This window comes from Rhinatrema bivittatum, chromosome 4 (assembly GCF_901001135.1).
Source record: "Rhinatrema bivittatum chromosome 4, aRhiBiv1.1, whole genome shotgun sequence".
Classification (NCBI taxonomy): Eukaryota; Metazoa; Chordata; class Amphibia; order Gymnophiona; family Rhinatrematidae; genus Rhinatrema; species Rhinatrema bivittatum.
Window position 1 is genome coordinate 191,202,067 of NC_042618.1, and position 19,481 is coordinate 191,221,547.

The window sequence follows — 19,481 nt, forward strand, 5'->3', positions numbered from 1 at the left end:
TGTTTAGCTCTTGCTGTCTTCCATGGGAGCATACAGTTTGCTTTTGTTTGTATGACTTAGTCCATATGGTCTTGCCTGCCAGAAAAGTACCTACTTGGAATGGCCACTGGCACTCTTTTACCTAGTGAACCCTTAAGAGAAAAAGCACACAACAAAAACAGACAAGCAGAAAGTGTTCTTTCAAACCTGTGACCACTTTATTACGGAACAAATGTCAACAGATTGAAAGCAAGTCAACATCTTTGGTAATCACATTCTGCAAGGACAAGATATGTAATTACACATGGCATTTCTAACTGAAATGAAAAGCACATTCTATGTAGACCTCTGCATACATTGTTCCAAATGGCAACATTACATATACAGTATTAGCATCTTATCCTTTTGCACAATCATGATTACAGCAAAGAATGTAGAAAGTGGAAGTGGTACCCCAATAGCTACAGTATAACTCTAATGTTAGAGTTGATAGCACAACTATACAATGATAACTAAAAGGTCCCAGGCAGTTCATGTTGAAAGAGCACTCCCAAAGGGGGCACAACCTAAGGGCCAAGGCAGCAAAAGTTAAGTAGAAGGCAGCAGGACCAGGACTGGAGAGCGCAGTACGGAGGCAGAGGATCAGGACTGGAGAGCGCAGCACGGAGGCAGAGGACCAGGACTGGAGAGCGCAGCAAGGAGGCCAGAGCCCCTGGAGAAGACACCTGCAGCATCAGAGGCCGGAGCCCCTGGAGAAGACACCTGCAGATTCAGAGGCCGGAGCCCTGGGCGAAGACACCTGCAGCATCAGAGGCCGGAGATGAGACGAGGCAGCAGCTGTACCAAGACTGGAGACCACATCAAGGAGGCAGGAGTATAGGCAGAGCAATGAGGAGGGCTTTAGAACTAGGCAGCAGGACAACAGTGCAGACAATAGAACATCCCTTTCAGCAAGCTGGCGCAGGAACTCTCTCCAGAGACCCAGCCAAGCTGTTCAACAAGTCTTATTTCTAGGTGTTATAGGGCATCATTTGCGAATGTTCATGCCCTTTGCCATGCCGTGGCTTGCCACTTGGGGGTGGCATGTTTTTGGGGGCCCTACCCTTGGGTTGTCTGTTGGGCTGGGGACTGCTATGTGGCATAGAATCTTGGGGTGCTGGGGAAGGCAGTAGTGGAGGCTCTCGCATTCTTTGGAGAAACTGGGTGAGGACACTGATTAGGTTATTGACATTGCCACTATGGTGAGTACTTGTGTGTGGGCTGCCATCTGGTCATATAGGACCTGTGTCTACCCATTGCCAGCCCTCTTGAGGCAGACTAACTCTGCCAGTATGTGGTGGAGGTGAATACCATGGCTCCTGTCCAGCTGCTCATGCATTGAGGCCTTGCTCAGTGTCAGTGGTGGTGCTGGAGCGGGTGCTGGTCATGGGCAGAGTGGAGGTTTGAGCCTCCAGCAGTGGCATGAGGAGGCTGGTGGGCTGCTCCGGCTCGGTGTATGCTGCCCCATGCTGACTATGTGATGTGCTGGAGCAAGGTTGTGCTGGCTCAATTGTGTGCCACTGCAGGCTGGGTTTCTCCGTGAAGCTGGAAAGATTTAGGTTCACATTCAGTGGATTTGCTGAGTCAAGGACTTGCAAGATCTGGCTGTGCTCAGGAAGCTGCTGCTGCTGCTGCTCCTTCTCCTCGCTGACCTGTATCTGAACGTCCATAAGCAAGGAGGCATGGAAAAATGCTGCTGCATGGCTGGTCCCTGGGTCTTCACTGCTGGTCCTGGGGTTGCATAGCTGGGACTGGCAAAGTCCTGGATGAGAGCTGTGGAAACAAATAAGAACACATAAGTTCCAAAGCCAAGCAATGCACCCGAGGACCATTTGGCATGAGATGTGCACTTTGCATGTCAATCAATGTGAGCATCTTATGCCAAATGCTGTGCACAACTGTAGCATTTACACGTGAGGTGAACTTAACTGGCTCCGGCTCATGTGGTGTCCAGCCGCTCAGCCATGCCTTTGAACACATCTGGTCCCAGTCGATGGATGAGGTGCAGAGAGTGCAGCACAGAGGCCGAGGACCAGGACTGGAGAGCTCAGCACAGAGGCCGAGGACCAGGACTGGAGAGCGCAGCACGGAGGCCGGAGCCCCTGGAGAAGACACTGCAGCACGGAGGCCGGAATCCCGGGCGAAGACACCTGCAGCATCATGCACTTCAGCACAATTGGATAAGGGGCTCCTCCGGTCTGCTGAATATACTTGTTGCGGTTCGCCACCTTGATCTTTAACTGGGCCTTTGTCTCAGTACCTGTGAGCCACCTGCTCCCCACTCGTCTCATGCTGCTGCACCTTGAAAATGCCTGGGCGATGGTGCACCAGATCTGGTCCTTGGCTGCCCTCGAGGTCTTCCAGGACCCCAGCAATGATTATCTCATTGCCCTCCGGACTGAACTTCCATGCCCTGAGACAAATGCGCCCTGGCTGCCTGAAGGTGGTGCCACTTCTGCTTCCGGAGAGGTGTCCTCCCTTTTCTCACTCTCGCTCCCACTCCTCTCTCCCTTCCCTCCCTCCCCCCCCCCCCTTCTGCACCTGCCCTACCGACTCCCCTTCCTTCTGTCCTCTATCCCTAGCCTGTCATCTTCCTCCCACCAGATTCGCCTACATATCCCCTTCTGTCTCCTCCCGCCCCTTGCCCCCTCCCTATCTCTACTCCTGTCCCTGTCCTATTACTCCTTCTTCCCCTCGCACTCCTGTCCTCCCTCCGCCCCCTCCTCTCTTCTCTCCCCCTGCTTTCATGTTCCATCCTCTCCACTCAGCAACACCACATATCACCACTCCTCCTCACCACCACCAACCCTCATCACCATTCCTTCTCATAATCACCACTACGCCTCATCACGCCTCCACCTCACCACCATACTTCACCACTCCTCCACCTCACCACAACTCCTCCTCCGGACACACATACAAACAGAACAAACTGACAAAAGATTTCACTCGCCCAAAGAAGACAAAAGAGCAAGGAAAAGGGAAACGGATGGGAACAGAAGACAAGATAATGAACTCAGGATATCGCAATGTATAAGCTCCTACTCCAACTAATCCACTCACCAACTCTCCTCTCCTCTCTCCAATGCCTGACAATCCCTCAAAAAGGTAGCTGCAGGAAGCCGATGTATATAAACTAAAAAAAAAAATGCCACACACAAATCAGCACGCACCGCATTAAATGACACATGAAGACCTGATGCCACGCACTGACACAACACACTATGCACTGATGCAGCGTGTGATGCAATAATTTATTCTGCACTGCAATACCCAGGATATAAGCCTAAACACAGCCAATTTTTAAAATCTGGGCGCTATTTCTGCTACAGTTATAGCAATTTGATGAATATAGGCTTAAATTTGGTATCCGGACTGTATGTGAATATGGACCTCCAATTGTCCAGCTTCATTTCTAAATCTGTATGCTTGGTCTATGGCTCCACAATCATACCATCTTAATAACTGCACTATTTTGTTTCCCAGGAAAGTGTGCTGTGTTGTCATTTAAGGACTTCCTATCCTGCAGGCCAACTGAGATCCCAGAAAACGATGTCATGCTATGTGAGAGCCGCTATAACGAAAGTGACAAGCAGATGAAGAAATTTAAGGGATTGAAGAGGTTTTCACTCTCGGCTAAAGTAGTGGAGGATGAAACTTACTATTTCAGGTAATAACTGAATGTTATCCCAGTGTATTTAATGCACCATTTTAGTCTGTAGTGGATATAATTGCTCTGTTGAATTATAAAACCATTAAGTGGTATCATAAAGTATAAAATTTACAGGCTTATTCTCAGATTGAAATTTCTATTGTATTTTCAGCACAGTAGCAGATAATAGACATTTGTATCCGAGCCTTCTATCCACAAAAGACAATTAGCCATTACCTAATTTACATCGCTTGTTTGCCTGATCCCTACTCCCTACTGTTTAATTTTGGGGAGTTGCCCGAATTTTCATTGAAAGCATAGTCTTAAAATGGTCCGCAGAAGCTGTCAGCATTCTGAATGGTATTTCTTTACTGTAGGTGGATCTTTCAACTGCTGTTGTAAATAAACATTAAGCCAAACCCTTCATTTATAGGTTATGGTGTTTTGGTGGAGTGATGCATTATTTTTCCTCTTTAAAAAATTTCAATTTCAGTAACAAAGTTTGGAGACAAAGCTGAAATGCTTGCTGAGGGTGCATGGCACTAAACTTTTGTCTCCTCCTTCCCCTATGAAAGCCTTAAGTGACTAGCCAAAGTAGGGGTCGGGAACCTTTTTGGCTGAGAGAGCCATGAATGCCACATATTTTAAAATGTAATTCTGAGAGCCATACTAACTACAACCCCCCACCCTCCTGACTCCCCCAAGACCTACCAAATTAATTTACTACAACCCCCTACTCTCCTGACGCCCCCAAGACCTGCCAAATTAATTTACTTACAACCCACCATCCTCCTAACCCCCCCCCCCCCCCCAAAGACCTGCCAAAAGTCCCTGGTGATCCAGCGGGGGTCCAGGGCCCGCAGACAAATCTTTAATAAAAAAGTAAAAATCTAACAAAACCCTACCCTCCTAACACCCCCCAAGACCTCCAAAATTAATTTACTACAACCCCCACCCTCCTGACCCCCCAAGACGTGCCAAAAATCCCTGGTGATTCAGAGGGGGGTCCAGGAGCGGTCCGGGAGCGATCTCCTGGACTTGGGCTGTCGGCTGCCAGTAGTCAAAATGGCACCGACGGCCCTTTGCCCTCACTATGTCACTGGGGTCGACCAATGGCGGCGGTAGCCCCTGTGACATAGTAAGGGCAAAGGGCCGTCAACGCCATTTTGATTACTGGCAGCTGACGGCCCTTTGCCCTTACTATGTCCCAGGGGCTACCGCCGCCATTGGTCGACCCCAGTGACATAGTGAGGGCAAAGGGCCGTCGGTGCCATTTTGACTACTGGCAGCCGACAGCCCAAGTCCAGGAGATCGCTCCCGGACCGCTCCTGGACCCCCCTCTGAATCACCAGGGACTTTTGGCATGTCTTGGGGGGTCAGGAGGGTGGGGGTTGTAGTAAATTAATTTTGGAGGTCTTGGGGGGCGTCAGGAGGGTGGGGGATTTTGTTAGATTTTTACTTTTTTATTAAAGATTTGTCTGCGAGCCAGATGCAGCCATCAAAAGAGCCATATCTGGCTCCCGAGCCATAGGTTCCTGACCCCTGAGCCAAAGGAACATGAGGTTCCTTCAGTCACTGCCAGTGAGGAAACCAGCCATTTTGTCATGTGATGAACTTTGAGCAATAGGGAAAATGGCTTTTTGTTGTCATTTTAATTTTCTGCTGCTTGTACTCCCCTCCTCACTCCCCCAGATGAGAAGCAGGGGACAGTTCAGGGGATCCTTGCCTGTCTAAGGGCCTCTGAGGTACATCCTCTGTGCTGCCACAGCGGGGGAGTTATCTTAGTTTTCACCTTGGGTCTGAGGGCACAGACTCAACAGGATCCAATAAAGGAGGGCATCTGGATCCCCTGCGCAGCCAACGGCTTAAATCATGGGCCAACCCCTTAAAAAATAGCTTTTCATCTAAAAGTGTTTTCATTTCAGGGTGTATATTTCAGCTCTCTCAACCTTCAGATAGCATTTTAATTTTGCCAAGTCAGCTAGTTGAAATGTTTAAGGAAGGCTAGTGATTTCAGCAATGAAAGTAAACAGTGTCATGGTTGAAGGTATCTTTGATGCTTTGAGCTCAACGTACTCTGTATGTAATTCATATATTTTTATTAAATCACCTTGGTGTGCAACTGTATTATATAAATTTTATTTGGGTCATCCCATGTTGATGAAATGTTTCATATATTATTGGTGTTTCTCAAACTTCTTAAAGACTCTCAGCTAGTTGGGTTTTCTTAATATATTTGCATATGATGGGAGAGAGGTGAATACAAATCTTCTCACAGGACAAGCAGGATGGTAGTCCTCACATATGGGTGACATAACAGGATGGAGCCCAATCACGGAACACTTTTGTCAAAGTTTCCAGAACTTTGGCCCCTATTGGGCATGCCCTGCATGGCACTAACCCTGCAGCCAGCAGGGGTCCCCCTTCAGTCTTCTTTTTTCCGTGCAGCAGTAGCCTCGCGGTAAAGGAGCTCTGCAGAGATTCCTGACAGGAATTTTCCTCACGGAATTGCTAAAAGTTCATTTGCCCCACAGGGGTCCCTCCTCTAACTTTTTTCAGACCGCGGTACTCCGGTATGTTTTAACCCGTTTTCCATGTATTACAGTCGAGTTTGGCCCTCGCGGCCTACTGGCCGTCGACCGTACCACGGCTCGATTTTTTTTCAATGGCCATGGTGTCGGGGTTCTATCGGTGCCCGGACTGTAATCGCACCATGTCCATCACAGACCCCCATAAAGTCTGTGTTATGTGTCTAGGACGCGAGCACGATGTCTTGACCTACACCAAATGTACCCTAATGACACCAAAAGGTCGCAAGGCCAGAATGGAGAAGATGGAACTTCTCTTCCGTGCTCAAACCCAGACCCCGTCCATTGCATCGACATCGTCGGAACTGGCACCGTCAACTTCGCGCCAGCATCGACCACTGACCGGTGACCATCCGACATAAACGACATCTCGGCCTTCAACACCCTCTACTCCCCCTCAGGACCGAGGGGATCGTAGAGACAAACATCTCCATCGACACCATAAGTCTTGGACCATCGAGGGAGCAAAATCATCGGCCTCGCCATCGTCCGAGCCGCCATCGAAGAAACCCCATCCAGAAGAGGCACCAAACTATTCGGCGACCGGGTCACCGAGGCAACCCTCACCCGACAGGGGATCGGGAGCCGCAACTCCGCCTTTAACAGTGGTCCTTCCGGCTATGCCTCTGCCTCCTTCTTCTGTTCCAGAGCCGGGGCTGCTTGCTCCAGGTCTCCAAGAAGAACTGGACCGGATGGTTCAGGAGGCCATCAACAAGGCGATGCAACGACTCCAGGTTCCTCCGGCACCGACACCGGTACCGATTGCGGAACCATCCACCAACCCGATTCCGGCAGCATTGGCACCACTGCTCTCCAGGATGGAAGTTCTCATTGCCGCTTTTCCACAGATGGATCCCGGGTCTCCGATGGCTCCGGTGCCCTCCCCGCTTACATTGTCGTCAGGAGGAGAAACACCGTTCCGCATCCCTCCATCGGGAGTTCTGCCTCAGCCATCGATGCCGATACGTCCCTCTCCGCCAATACGTCCGTCGGTGCCACGAGCCATCCATCGATTCCTGTGCCAGTGCCTTCGATGCCTTCATCGGTGCCTCAAATAATTTCTTAGATTCCTTCGGAGCCGAGACCAGGACCTTCAGGTATCCAATCACCCCGTCCCCCTCTAGTTCCTAGAGGGACAGGTGCTGATCCCTATGACACCTAGACTGATGATTCCTCCCCAGACACCGATGAGTTACCTTCACCCACTGAAAGTAGGAAGCGTTCTCCTCCAGAGGACCTCTCCTTTATAAATTTTGTGAAGGAAATGTCTGAATTGGTTCCCTTCCAATTGCAGACTGAACAGGATGACAGATACCAGATGATGGAGTTGCTCCAATTCTTGGATGCTCCCAAGGAAATAATCTCCATCCCTATCCACCAGATTCTTCTGGACCTCCTAAAGAAGAACTGGGAACATCCTGACTCCATTGCTCCAGTGCATAGAAAAGCTGACACTACCTATTTGGTGCAGTCAGCTCCGGGCTTTCAGAAAACTCAATTGGACCACCAATCTGTAGTTGTTGAATCTGCACAAAAAAGAGCAGAAAGATCAAAGCCTCACACTTCTTTTCCCCCTGGTAAGGAACAGAAGTTTCTAGATGCCATTGGCCGAGTATTTCAAGGCTCAATGCTCATCTCCCGGATTGCAGCTTATCAGCTCTATATGACCCAATATAATAGGGTCATTTTTAAGCAGATACAAAATTTGACAGATACCCTGCCTCAACAATTCCAAGATCAGTTTCAAACCCTAGTAATCAAGGGTTTTGAAGCAGGCAAGCATGAGATCAGATCATCCTATGATATCTTTGATACTGCTACCAGAGTATCTGTAGCAGCTATTTCGGCAAGGAGATGGGCCTGGCTCAAGTCTTCCAACCTTCGCCCTGAGGTACAAGACCGGTTATCCGACCTACCCTGTGTAGGAGATAACCTATTTGGAGAACAGATTCAACAGATAGTGGCGGAACTTAAGGACCATCATGAGACTCTGACAGCTCTCTCTGATACCTTCTGACTACTCTTCAAAACAGCCCTTCCAAAAGGACTCTAAAGTCCTTCTTCTGGCCGAAGAAGGCCTATCCGCCACCAACCAGATCCTGTGCCATGAGACCTTTTCAAAAAGCCCAGTCTCGTCAGACACGGAAACAAAAGCCTGCTATCACCATGCATCATCAGTTATGTTGGTTCAAGAAAAGATTTCACAACCTGCAAAAAAAATCCCATTTTTTACCTAGTCCATTATGGATACTAAAATTGTGCTCTGAATATTCTAGTACTTGTGAAGAAATTAAGGGATTTTATTTGTGCCGTCTCGTCTTTAGCTTAAAACTGCTTTACATACTTTAAAGTTCAAAACAGATGTTGGATCTTTCCCCTGATGCCTTAGTTTGCAAACCACCCACAATCTTCTCTATCTCCCTCATATGAGTTGTTTTGCTTTCTCTCCTTTCCCTTCAGCTATTCTGCCTTTTTTCGTTTAAGGAAGCTACTCAGTACTGATGCTAATAATACGAATATCTGAATTAAGTATATGTTAAGGCTAAAGTGGGACTTGAGAAGAGCAGTGGTGTTTTATTTTGTTTAGTCCCTTGTAGGTACAGTGCACTGTTGAATAATTTAACCTTATCATTTTGATAAATAACCATTTTATTAAAGATTCTATTTTAATTATTCTTTTTTACTTTAGCCTACTTTTCAAAGCCACTGCCCTCTGTGTCCAGTGAGAACATCTAACACAGTAATTTATCTCATGAATATAGGTTCACAGATTAGCTCACTGGGGATCAGAGTACCTATGGAGATAATTACAACATATTCTCTAGTAAGAATAATGGAGTATTTATTTTAATATATTTTTAGGCTCTGTTCTATATGAATAGAGACTTATCGGATGGTATTAATGTCTGTATGCATGTTGCGTTTCTGTGGATATGCCCTCATAACCTTGAAATGACTGGACTTTGGTATATGAAACTTGATGTGAAGGTAGGTCCTTGGGGGGGGGGGGGCTATCTGACACTTCCACTTGTCAAAGTTGGTGAGTGATTTTGGGGAGGGGGAACAAAGATGGCAATTTTCCCATTAAAAATGCGAAGGGGGGGTAAAACCGAAACTTTCTCGAGTGTTACATAGGACATGCCATAATGGGTCCATTGAGCTAGCATCCTGTCTCTGACAATGGCCAATCTGGGTTACTTGGAAGCACCCAAAATATCCCTTCCTTACTGCTCATTCCCAAACATTGGAGGTGGCTATCACTACCCCTAGCTAAGAAGTATTAATAGATCTGTCTTCCAGACACTTTCGCAAAATTACAAAAATTCAGGTGGTATTAACTTTGACCACATTTATTTATTTTACTTTATTTATTTTTATATACCAACATTCAAAAAATATCACATCGGTTTACAGAGCAAAATCAAGATGAATAACAAATGTAAGAAATAAATTAAATGAAGAAAAAAAACACTAAAATACTTAAAACATTGACACATCGATTATACTATTATTTCATAAAATAAAACATCCTCTGGTAACAAATTCCACGGCTATATTGTGTGTTGACTGAAAAAATATTTTTTTTAATTTAATTTTGAATGTGCTACCAGTTATTTTTTTGGTGTGTTCCTTAGTTCTAGTACTGTTTTGGAAGGGTAAGTAATTTTTCCTTATTAATATTGGCAACTTTTATCACCACCTCTCCCCATGCCCTTTCAAGCAACTAATGCATACCGCATGAACACAGAAATTCAGTCAATGAATACCAGAAGAAAATGGAATTGGGTAAAACAGGACGCAGCTTTACTAATAACGTAGAATGGTCAACCCAGGTACCCGAACCACTCAAAATTAACTGTAATGAAACCGGGCCTTGAACTGCTGTCAGCCTTGGCAAAGCAAGACAGCCTTTGCCTACCAACTCTTCCCCCGCGCCCCCCCCCCCCCCCCCCCCTATGTATCCGTGCTGGTTATGCCCAATCGCAAATTCAAGTATCGTTCTGAACAACATGTTGTTGCCCAAATCCTTGGCACCCACAGCCAAGGTGCCTGCTGGCTCGGATACCCCCACCACAGCCATGAGACAGTGTCACTTGTCTCACGTCCCCCCGCACACTGATTAACTGCAGCTTGAATACACCTGCTGCCCCAAAACTATTTCCAATGCTTCCTGCAGGGCATTGTTAGAGGTCCTGCCCAATGTCGGATAAATGTACCCTGTCTGGTCTGTAGAAACATTCGCATAGCACATCTACTCATTGGTACCTAACTTGATGACCTCCCACTTGCCTATTCACCTTTTTTCCTACCTCTGTCCCACAACTTCTGGTCCCACCATTTAATGCGCGGTATGTCTAACCACAGTAATTGTGCTGGATAGGCCAATGCAGCCAACTCCACTGTGACCTTCTTAATCATGGTAATCAATTGCCTGTTCGAATACTTCCCCAGGACATTGCTTCCTAGGTATATTATGATGATGTCGGGTCTCGATAACACATCCAATTTGTGACATAATATTGGTAACGACTGCACCCAGAGCATGCTGCACCTTCATATCCACAAAACACAAACTCTACAAGGAGAAAAACCCAAATGTGGACTGCAAGGGCTCTTCTGACCTCTCCTAGCTGCCCAGTGAATGAAGGAGTGTCCCAGAATCCAGGCTGTCCTTCAGCCTTGGGGCCAACCTGCAAAAGAATGTTAATGATTTAATGGCCACATTGAACAGTTTAGGTCTGATGAACAAATTGACTGTTATGCACCACTCATGGCTATATAAAAGTCTAACAAATCCCATCTCATTATTCTTTTCCAAGCTGAAGAGCCCTAACCAATTCAGCCTTTCTTCTTAAAGGAGCCATTCCATTTTCTTTATCATTTTTGCTGCCCCCAACCATTGCCAGTTCTGCTATATTTTTTGAGATGGGACAACCGGACCTGCATGTGATAGTCAGTGTGATTACAATTTCTATTTTTAATAGTCATGTGCTTTTGTAGCTGAGCTGTTCAGAAAAGGCAAAACATTTCACCACATGAAATTACTGTTTGAATGTGCTTACACAAAGTTAACTGGCTGCAGTATTTTGTTATTCTGGTGCTTGAGAATGCTGAGAAATACAGACATCCCAGAATTCTGTGCCTATCTTATCCTTGATGCATACTTATTAAAAGCAATATGAATAAAACCAGATTTTATCAAACCATATTTCTAATGACCTTGTTTTCTCTGGTATCACCAGCACTATTATCCATTGTTCTTGGGGAAAGATTTAAAGTCTGAATTTGGTTTGGTGCTAAAAAGAATAAATGTTTGTTTCAGGAAACCTATAGTGCCTCAGAAGGAGCCATCCCCGCTGTTAGAGAAGAAGATCCATGAGCTAGAAGCTAAATTTGCTGAGTTGGAAGGGGGTGATGATATTATTGAAGAGATGGGTGAAGAGGAAGGTGAAATCATTGAAGCCCCCTCCATGCCTCAGCTTCAGACACCCCTATCTAATGAACTGGATATAATGCCCTATACTCCGCCACAGGTAAAGTTCTTCTAGGGGTTATTTTTTTCTTCTCTGGAGCTATTGTAAATAAGTGTGATTTCACAAGCATCTGTTACAGCTTCGGGCGATAAAAAGCTGAGCTATTATGCATGGTTGTAATATCACAAGCATGCAAAAAAGAGTTGTTCTAGTATTTTACACATGTGTTGAGCCACTTCGATGGAATAATTCTCTTCTGAACACTTTTATTATTGATTTCTTTAATGCTTTTCAACTCCAGGCTGGGAAGCAATAATGTGGTGATTAAATCCAACTGATGTACAAAAACTTGCAATCCAGTTGATTGATCAGGGTTAAATTTGGAGGGGAAGATTGACCATAGCCTTGGCATCCCTTCTTTTGAAAATGACCTCAGTCTTATAAGGGTGAAGTCATTTTTAATAGAACCTAATTGAAAAATGTGCCATATTCATGCATATGTATGGCTTGTTCTTTCTTGTATAGGTTTAAAATAATTAGGGAAACTATGTACTTTGGGGTTTATTACTGTAATTGTCAGTTTTCTGTTGAGAAAAAAAAATCTATACTATGGGATGCCTAGTGGATTAATGAAAGCAATTCAGAAGGGATGCTTAAGTTTAAATGGGCATGTAGAACTCTTCACAATAGATGTTTGTTATAACCTGATGATGACAGAAGCAGGCCTTTATCAGCAGAAGTCATGAGCCCTAGGAAGTGCTCACCAAGGAAAGGACATAACACACAACTTAAAAAAAAAAAAAAGTTGGATTAGTTTATATAATAAGATGCAACATAGTACAACACAAGAACCCTCAATACAACGGCAACTTAAAACAAAAAAGTGTTTAACATTTATTGTTTAAAAAAAAACATTTTCTTTTAAATTTCATTATGTGCATGGATAAGGGAAGCAAGTATAGGAGAAAATAACTTTTATAATGAATGATTGTGTTGGTGATTATTATTCCAGTTTCACTTCCCACTCCCCTATATTTTGTAGTGTAGAGTCCTAATTAACAGTATTGGTTCTGGTTTTTTGTAGGTTGTAGTACTTTTTTATTGAACCAATATAAGAATAATCCAAAGTTCCCTGTACGTACCAGGATCAGTCCAGACGGTGGGTTATGTCCCCTGTCCAGCAGATGGAGTCAGAACAAAAACTCGAGGGGGGAGGTCCTATATGACCTCACACCTGAAGCTAGAATCCTCAGTATCTTCTGACTCCAGCAGATGTGAGCAGGGGACTGGCTAGTCCCCAGCACAGGTTATTAGGTTTAGGCCTTCCTGTCTCTGAGGAATCAAGAAAATTAAAAAAAAAAAAAAAAAAAAAAAAAGAAGTTTTATTATTATTTAAATTTTAGACAGAGAATTTTCTCTCACAAAACCAGGTGACAGCTACTTCTGTGGCTGTTCTGCAAGGGGAGGGACTTGCTTTCAGTCTTCTCTCTCCTCCTTTCTGTTTCTCTTATTGAGGGTCCTTTTTGGGGGTAAGTGTTACTTTTTCTCCTACAAATTTTTTATTTCAGGACCTCACCTCTTGCCGTTTTTCTTACTGGCACTGGAGGGCAGCGTTCATTTTTCTCTGGGTTGACCGTCAGTGTTACTGATAGAGTTCCCCTCCCCCCCCTCCCCCCTCCGCTCTCGTGTATCTCGACCCTGCGGCCCCGCGAAGTCCATTCCCCGGGGCTGCTAGCTGCCGGGAGGTTCTTTCCCCGGTAGCTCCTTCGGTTTACAGGGAGCCGGGGAGTACTTACGACGCTTATTTCTGCAGGGGGATTGTTTTTCATCTTTTGGCGCGCCGCTTGTTCCTGCCTCCCCTCACAGCTGCCATGCCGCGCGCCTCGACCTGTTCCTCATGCGGGCGACAAACGAGTCGCCTCTCTGAGGGACTTTGTTCCTCCTGTATTCCGCTGGAGGGAGCCGAAGTGCAAGTTGGGGATGGCACAGGAACTCTCTCTGAGGAGAGTACTTTTCAGCAGCGGCAAGCCCCGTTCCCGCTGAGCGCGGGAACGGCGGCCATTTTATTTTCAGATGAAGAAGCCGACGTTTCCGAGGATGATGCAGGGGCCTCGCGTTTACCGCCTCCCCCCGTTTTGGCTTCCAATTCTGAGAGGAATGACATTCAGTCGACTGCAACTGTTCCGGGAGGTTTTCCCCCGGGACTCCCCGGTTTCTCTCCGGAATTTGTGGTGCTTATGCACCGAGCTTTCCTTCAAAGCAGTCAGCCCCTGGGTCCTCTCCTGGCTCCTACCCCAGCTAAACTTCCACGTTTGGATGTTTCCTTAGGAGGACCTTCGTCACTGGGACCACTTCAACAGTCAGGGGCGTCACAGGCACCCGCTAGGACTCCCGCGGGACCTTCCAGCGTTTCTAATTTAAGCCCTCAAGTGGACCCCTCTCAAGACCCAACTGGGAATGATCCCAGTGTGTCGGTCCAAATGGAGGGCGACGATCCTCGAGTCCTTAGGATATTTCAGGCTGAGGAGTTGGAGGGACTCATTCCTCATATTCTTCACGAGATGGACATTGATCCTCCTCCGGACCCTTCTATTCCGGATCCTAAGGTTAAACAGGGGGATCCCCTTCTGGCAGGCCTTCGCCCTTTGGCCAAGGCTTTTCCCACACATCCCAGTTTCTTACAGTTGATTTCTAGGGAGTGGGATGCTCCGGAGGCTTCTCTCAAGGTAAGCAGAGCTATGGATAAGCTCTATCCTCTCCCTACGGATTTTCTTGAATTGCTTAAGGTCCCAGCGGTGGATTCGGCGGTTTCAGCAGTAACTAAGAGTACTACCATTCCAGTTACAGGCGGTACAGCCTTGAAGGATCTTCAAGACAGGAAGCTCGAGGTTTATCTAAAAAGGATCTTCGAAGTTTCTGCACTCGGGGTCAGAGCGGCTATTTGCACTGCCTTAGCTCAGAGAGCAGGACTGCGTTGGGTTCAACAACTACTCACCTCGCAGGATCTCCCGGATTCCGAGGCTCAACAGGCGGACAGGTTAGAGTCGGTGCTGGCTTATGGGGCAGATGCCCTATATGATCTTCTCCGGGTCTTGTCTCGCTCAATGGTGGCTGCGGTCTCGGCTCGGCGTCTTCTGTGGCTCCGCAACTGGTCGGCTGATTCTTCTTCCAAAGCGCGACTGGGATCCCTGCCTTTCAAAGGCAAATTCCTCTTTGGGGAAGATTTGGACCAAATCATTAAGTCTCTTAATGAAAACGCGGTGCATAAACTTCCAGAGGACAGACCTCGCTCTACCAGATCCTTCAGCTTCTCTAGAAATCGGACTCGTACCCAGCGTCGAGCAAGAACTTCTAGACAACAGCAAACTCCTCGGTATCCCTCCTCTCGTTCTCAGACTTGGAACCGGTCCTTTCGTGGGCGCAGATCCGGTAAGGAACCGGCTGGACCTCGCTCTTCCACCAAACCAGCCCAATGATGCCAGATGGACCCACGAGACGATCCCGAGAGTAGGGGGTCGTCTCTCTCTTTTCTACAAGGAGTGGGTCCACATCACATCGGATCAGTGGGTTCTCGACATTCTAAAGAACGGTTACGCATTGGATTTTGTCCACGTTCCCAGGGACAGGTTCCTCTTCTCTCCATGCGGGTCTTCCCACAAACAAGAAGCTGTTCGGCAGACCCTCGATCGGCTGCTAGCCTTAGGAGCAATAAAGCCAGTATCCGCCTCCAATCTGGGACGAGGTCATTACTCAATATATTTCGTAGTGCCCAAAAAGGAGGGCAATTTCCGTCCCATTTTGGATCTCAAGACCATCAACAGGGCGCTACGGGTTCCGCGTTTTCGCATGGAAACCTTACACTCGGTTCTAGCTGCGGTTCATCAAGGGGAATTCCTTGCATCCCTGGATTTGATGGAGGCTTATCTTCATATTCCTATTCATCCAGATTTCCAGAAGTATTTACGCTTCAAGATTCTAGGTCAGCACTTTCAGTTCCGAGCTTTACCTTTTGGCCTTTCCACGGCACCACGTGTCTTCACGAAGGTGATGGTGGTAGTCGCTGCGGCCCTACGCAGGGAAGGGATCTTAGTTCACCCATATCTGGACGACTGGCTAATTCGGTCAAAGTCTCAACTGCAGGGTGTACAAGCCGTGAACCGCGTGGTTTCTCTTCTACGATCACTAGGCTGGGTCATCAATCTCGACAAGAGTCATCTCACACCCTCGCAGACGCTGAATTTTCTGGGAGCTCACTTCAACACAAAGGTCGGCAAGGTGTTTCTGAAACCGGAACGGGCACAGACGTTGCGTGCACAGATTCGGCGTTTCTCATCCCTTCCAGAACCCACAGCCTGGGATTATCTTCAGGTGCTGGGAACTATGGCGTCCACAATCGACCTGGTTCCGTGGGCCTTCGCTCATCTTCGTCCTCTACAGTGGGCCTTGCTGTCTCGTTGGAAGCCGGCTTCAGGGGACTACCAAACAATTCTTCCAATCCCGGCGGTGACTCGTCTCAGTTTCCATTGGTGGTTAGACCCTCGACACTTAGCTCGGGGAGTGTCCCTGGAGACTCCGGACTGGGTAGTAATCACCACGGACGCCAGCCTCACCGGATGGGGGGCGGTCTGCCACTTGAGTTCCATCCAAGGAACTTGGACAGAGGAACAAAGGAAGTGGTCCATCAATCGTCTGGAGACCAGGGCAGTTCGTCTTGCTCTCCAGGGTTTCTTCCCGATGGTTCGTCAAAAGGCGGTCCGGATTCTGTCAGACAATGCAACAACGGTGTCTTACATCAATCGCTAGGGAGGCACGAGGAGTCGCCTTGTAGCGTGGGAAGCGGAGAAGTTGATGCGTTGGGCAGAGCTCAACTTACTCCGCATATCAGCCTCTCACATAGCAGGCGTCGACAACGTACAGGCAGACTTTCTCAGCCGTCAGCAACTGGATCCCGGGGAGTGGGAACTCTCCATGGCTGCGACGTCTCTGATAGAACATCGTTGGGGCAAGCCTCACATGGATCTCATGGCCACAGCGGTAAACACAAAGGCAACACGCTTCTTCAGTCGCAGAAGAGAACCCGGCGCAGAAGGGGTCGATGCGCTAGTCCTGCCATGGCCACACCGGATTCTTCTGTATGTCTTCCCACCGTGGCCTCTGGTGGGGAAGGTGTTAAGGCGGATAGAGTCTCATCCGGGTCCGGTGATCCTGGTAGCTCCGGAATGACCTCGTCGTCCTTGGTTCGGGGATCTTCTACACCTCGCTCACGACGGTCCGATCCGGCTCGGTCATCTTCCACGACTTCTCAGGCAGGGGCCCATATTTTTCGAAGCGGCGGATCGCTTCTGTCTTGCGGCCTGGCTTTTGAGAGGCGTAGATTCAGGCGTCGGGGATACCCGGAGGCTGTGATTTCCACTCTTCTACGAGCTCGTAAGTCTTCTACTTCGGTTACTTATGTAAGAGTCTGGAAAGTTTTTGAGGATTGGTGCGTTTCACGCTCTCTTATTCCGTGTAACGCTTCGGTCGCTCAGATTCTTGATTTTTTGCAGTCAGGTTTGGAGATGGGTCTCGCCTACAACTCCATTCGAGTTCAGGTGGCTGCCTTGGGAGCGCTTCTCCATAATGGAAAGGACTCGCTTCTCTCGGCGCATCCGGATGTTGTACGCTTCCTCCGGGGAGTACGACAGTTGAAGCCTCCGATCAGACCACTCTGTCCTTCATGGAGTCTCAACTTGGTTCTCAAGGTACTGGGGGATCCACCATTCGAACCTCTACGGACGTCCACCATAAAGGATCTTACGCTTAAGTCTATTTTCCTGGTGGCCATTACTTCAGCGCGTCGCATTTCAGAACTTCAGGCGCTGTCCTGTAGGGAACCGTATCTCCGTTTCACGGACTGCGGGGTATCTTTACGCACGGTGCCTTCTTTTCTACCAAAGGTGGTCTCTCCTTTTCATCTCAACCAGTCGGTTGAATTGCCTTCCTTCTCGTCGGAGGATTCTAGACATCTGCGTTCCTTGGATGTCAAGCGGTGTCTTTTGCAGTATCTAGCATCTACAAATGATTTTCGACTCTCAGACCACTTGTTTGTCCTTTGGTCAGGACCTAGGAAGGGTTGTATGGCTTCCAAGGCTACTATCGCCCGTTGGTTGAAGGGTGCGATAGTCTCGGCGTATATAACGGCTGGAAGACAACCACCGTTGGCTGTTAAGGCTCATTCTGTAAGGGCTCAAGCGGCCTCTTGGGCGGAGAGTATGTCAGTATCTGCCCAAGAGATCTGTAGGGCGGCTACCTGGAAGTCACTGCATACCTTTTCCAAGCACTATCGTCTGGACATACGTGCTCCCGTGTTCGGATCTTTCGGAGATAGTGTCATTCGAGCAGGGCTTTCCAAGGCCCACCCGTAGTAGGGAAGCTTTGGTACATCCCACCGTCTGGACTGATCCTGGTACGTACAGGGAAAAGAAAATTATTCCTCACCTGCTAATTTTCGTTCCTGTAGTACCAAGGATCAGTCCAGACACCCTCCCTAATTTTTGGGGGGAATTCTTGTTTTGGGAACGCCTCTGCTCGTCATTGCTACTCTTTTCTGTCTCTACCTCTGTCATTCCCTAGTTCTCTAGGAAATGATCGAGTTTTGTGTGTTTGTTAGTTGCAAGTTCCATTGTTGTAATTGTTTTTTAAAACAGTTCAATTGTTATTTACACTTTTCTGAACAGTTGTGTTTCTTGATTCCTCCATTTTTCCTCTTTTTGGCTCTGAAAGTCCTATTACTGAGGATTCTAGCTTCAGGTGTGAGGTCATATAGGACCTCCCCCCTCGAGTTTTTGTTCTGACTCCATCTGCTGGACAGGGGACATAACCCACCGTCTGGACTGATCCTTGGTACTACAGGAACGAAAATTAGCAGGTGAGGAATAATTTTCTTATATATATGAACTTTTCAAAATCATTTAGGTTCCTTTTTCAGATGTGACTACAAGACTGAAGAAGGATATGTTTATTTATAGAAATAGCTGTGGGGCAGAAATTCTCTTCAGGAAGTATCAAGTGAAGACTGGATTAGCATGAATCCTACATGTGAATGTATAAAAGAACATAATAGATGACCGCAGATAAACATCAATTGACCCATCCAGTCTTTCCCACCAATAAGGATATTTTTAAACAAAATCCCTAAGTCTCAAACACAAACTAAAATTTAATGTAAGTAACCAAGAAGTAGAGCATACCATAGATTGTGCCTACCTTGACCTCACAATTAGTGCAACTGGAAGTTTAAATTTGTCTGTAAAGAATATAAGAAAAGGTTCTTCTCTACAATAAAGAAGCCACCGAACAGTTTCAGCTCCTTTTTGCACCCCCATAAATCAGATAGTATCCTCCCCGTGCATTTGGGAATACGACGAGTGAGGTTATCAGATTTGCGGATGATACAAAATTATTCAGAGTAGTTAAATCACAAGCGGATTGTGATAAATTGCAGGAAGACCTTGTGAGACTGGAAAATTGGGCATCCAAATGGCAGATGAAATTTAATGTGAACAAGTGCAAGGTGATGCATATAGGGAAAAATAACCGTTGCTTTAGTTACACGATGTTAGGTTCCATATTAGGAGCTACCACCCAGGAAAAAGATCTAGGCATCATAGTGGATAATGCTTTGAAATCGTCGGCTCAATGTGCTGCAGCAGTCAAAAAAGCAAACAGAATGTTAGGAATTATTGGGAAGGGACTGGTTAATAAAACGGA

General features: G+C 47.0%; 1 protein-coding gene across 6 annotated transcripts in view; it reads left to right on the forward strand.

The window, feature by feature from the left end:
- Positions 1 to 19,481, forward strand: part of PBRM1 (polybromo 1) — a 355,730-nt gene that overhangs the window by 265,442 nt on the left and 70,807 nt on the right. For all 6 annotated transcript variants that reach the window (XM_029599448.1, XM_029599445.1, XM_029599446.1 and 3 more), the window contains exons 24-25: positions 3,505 to 3,688; positions 11,582 to 11,792. In XM_029599448.1, coding sequence (XP_029455308.1) covers positions 3,505 to 3,688; positions 11,582 to 11,792 — 395 coding nt within the window. The remainder of the gene's footprint in view (positions 1 to 3,504; positions 3,689 to 11,581; positions 11,793 to 19,481) is intronic.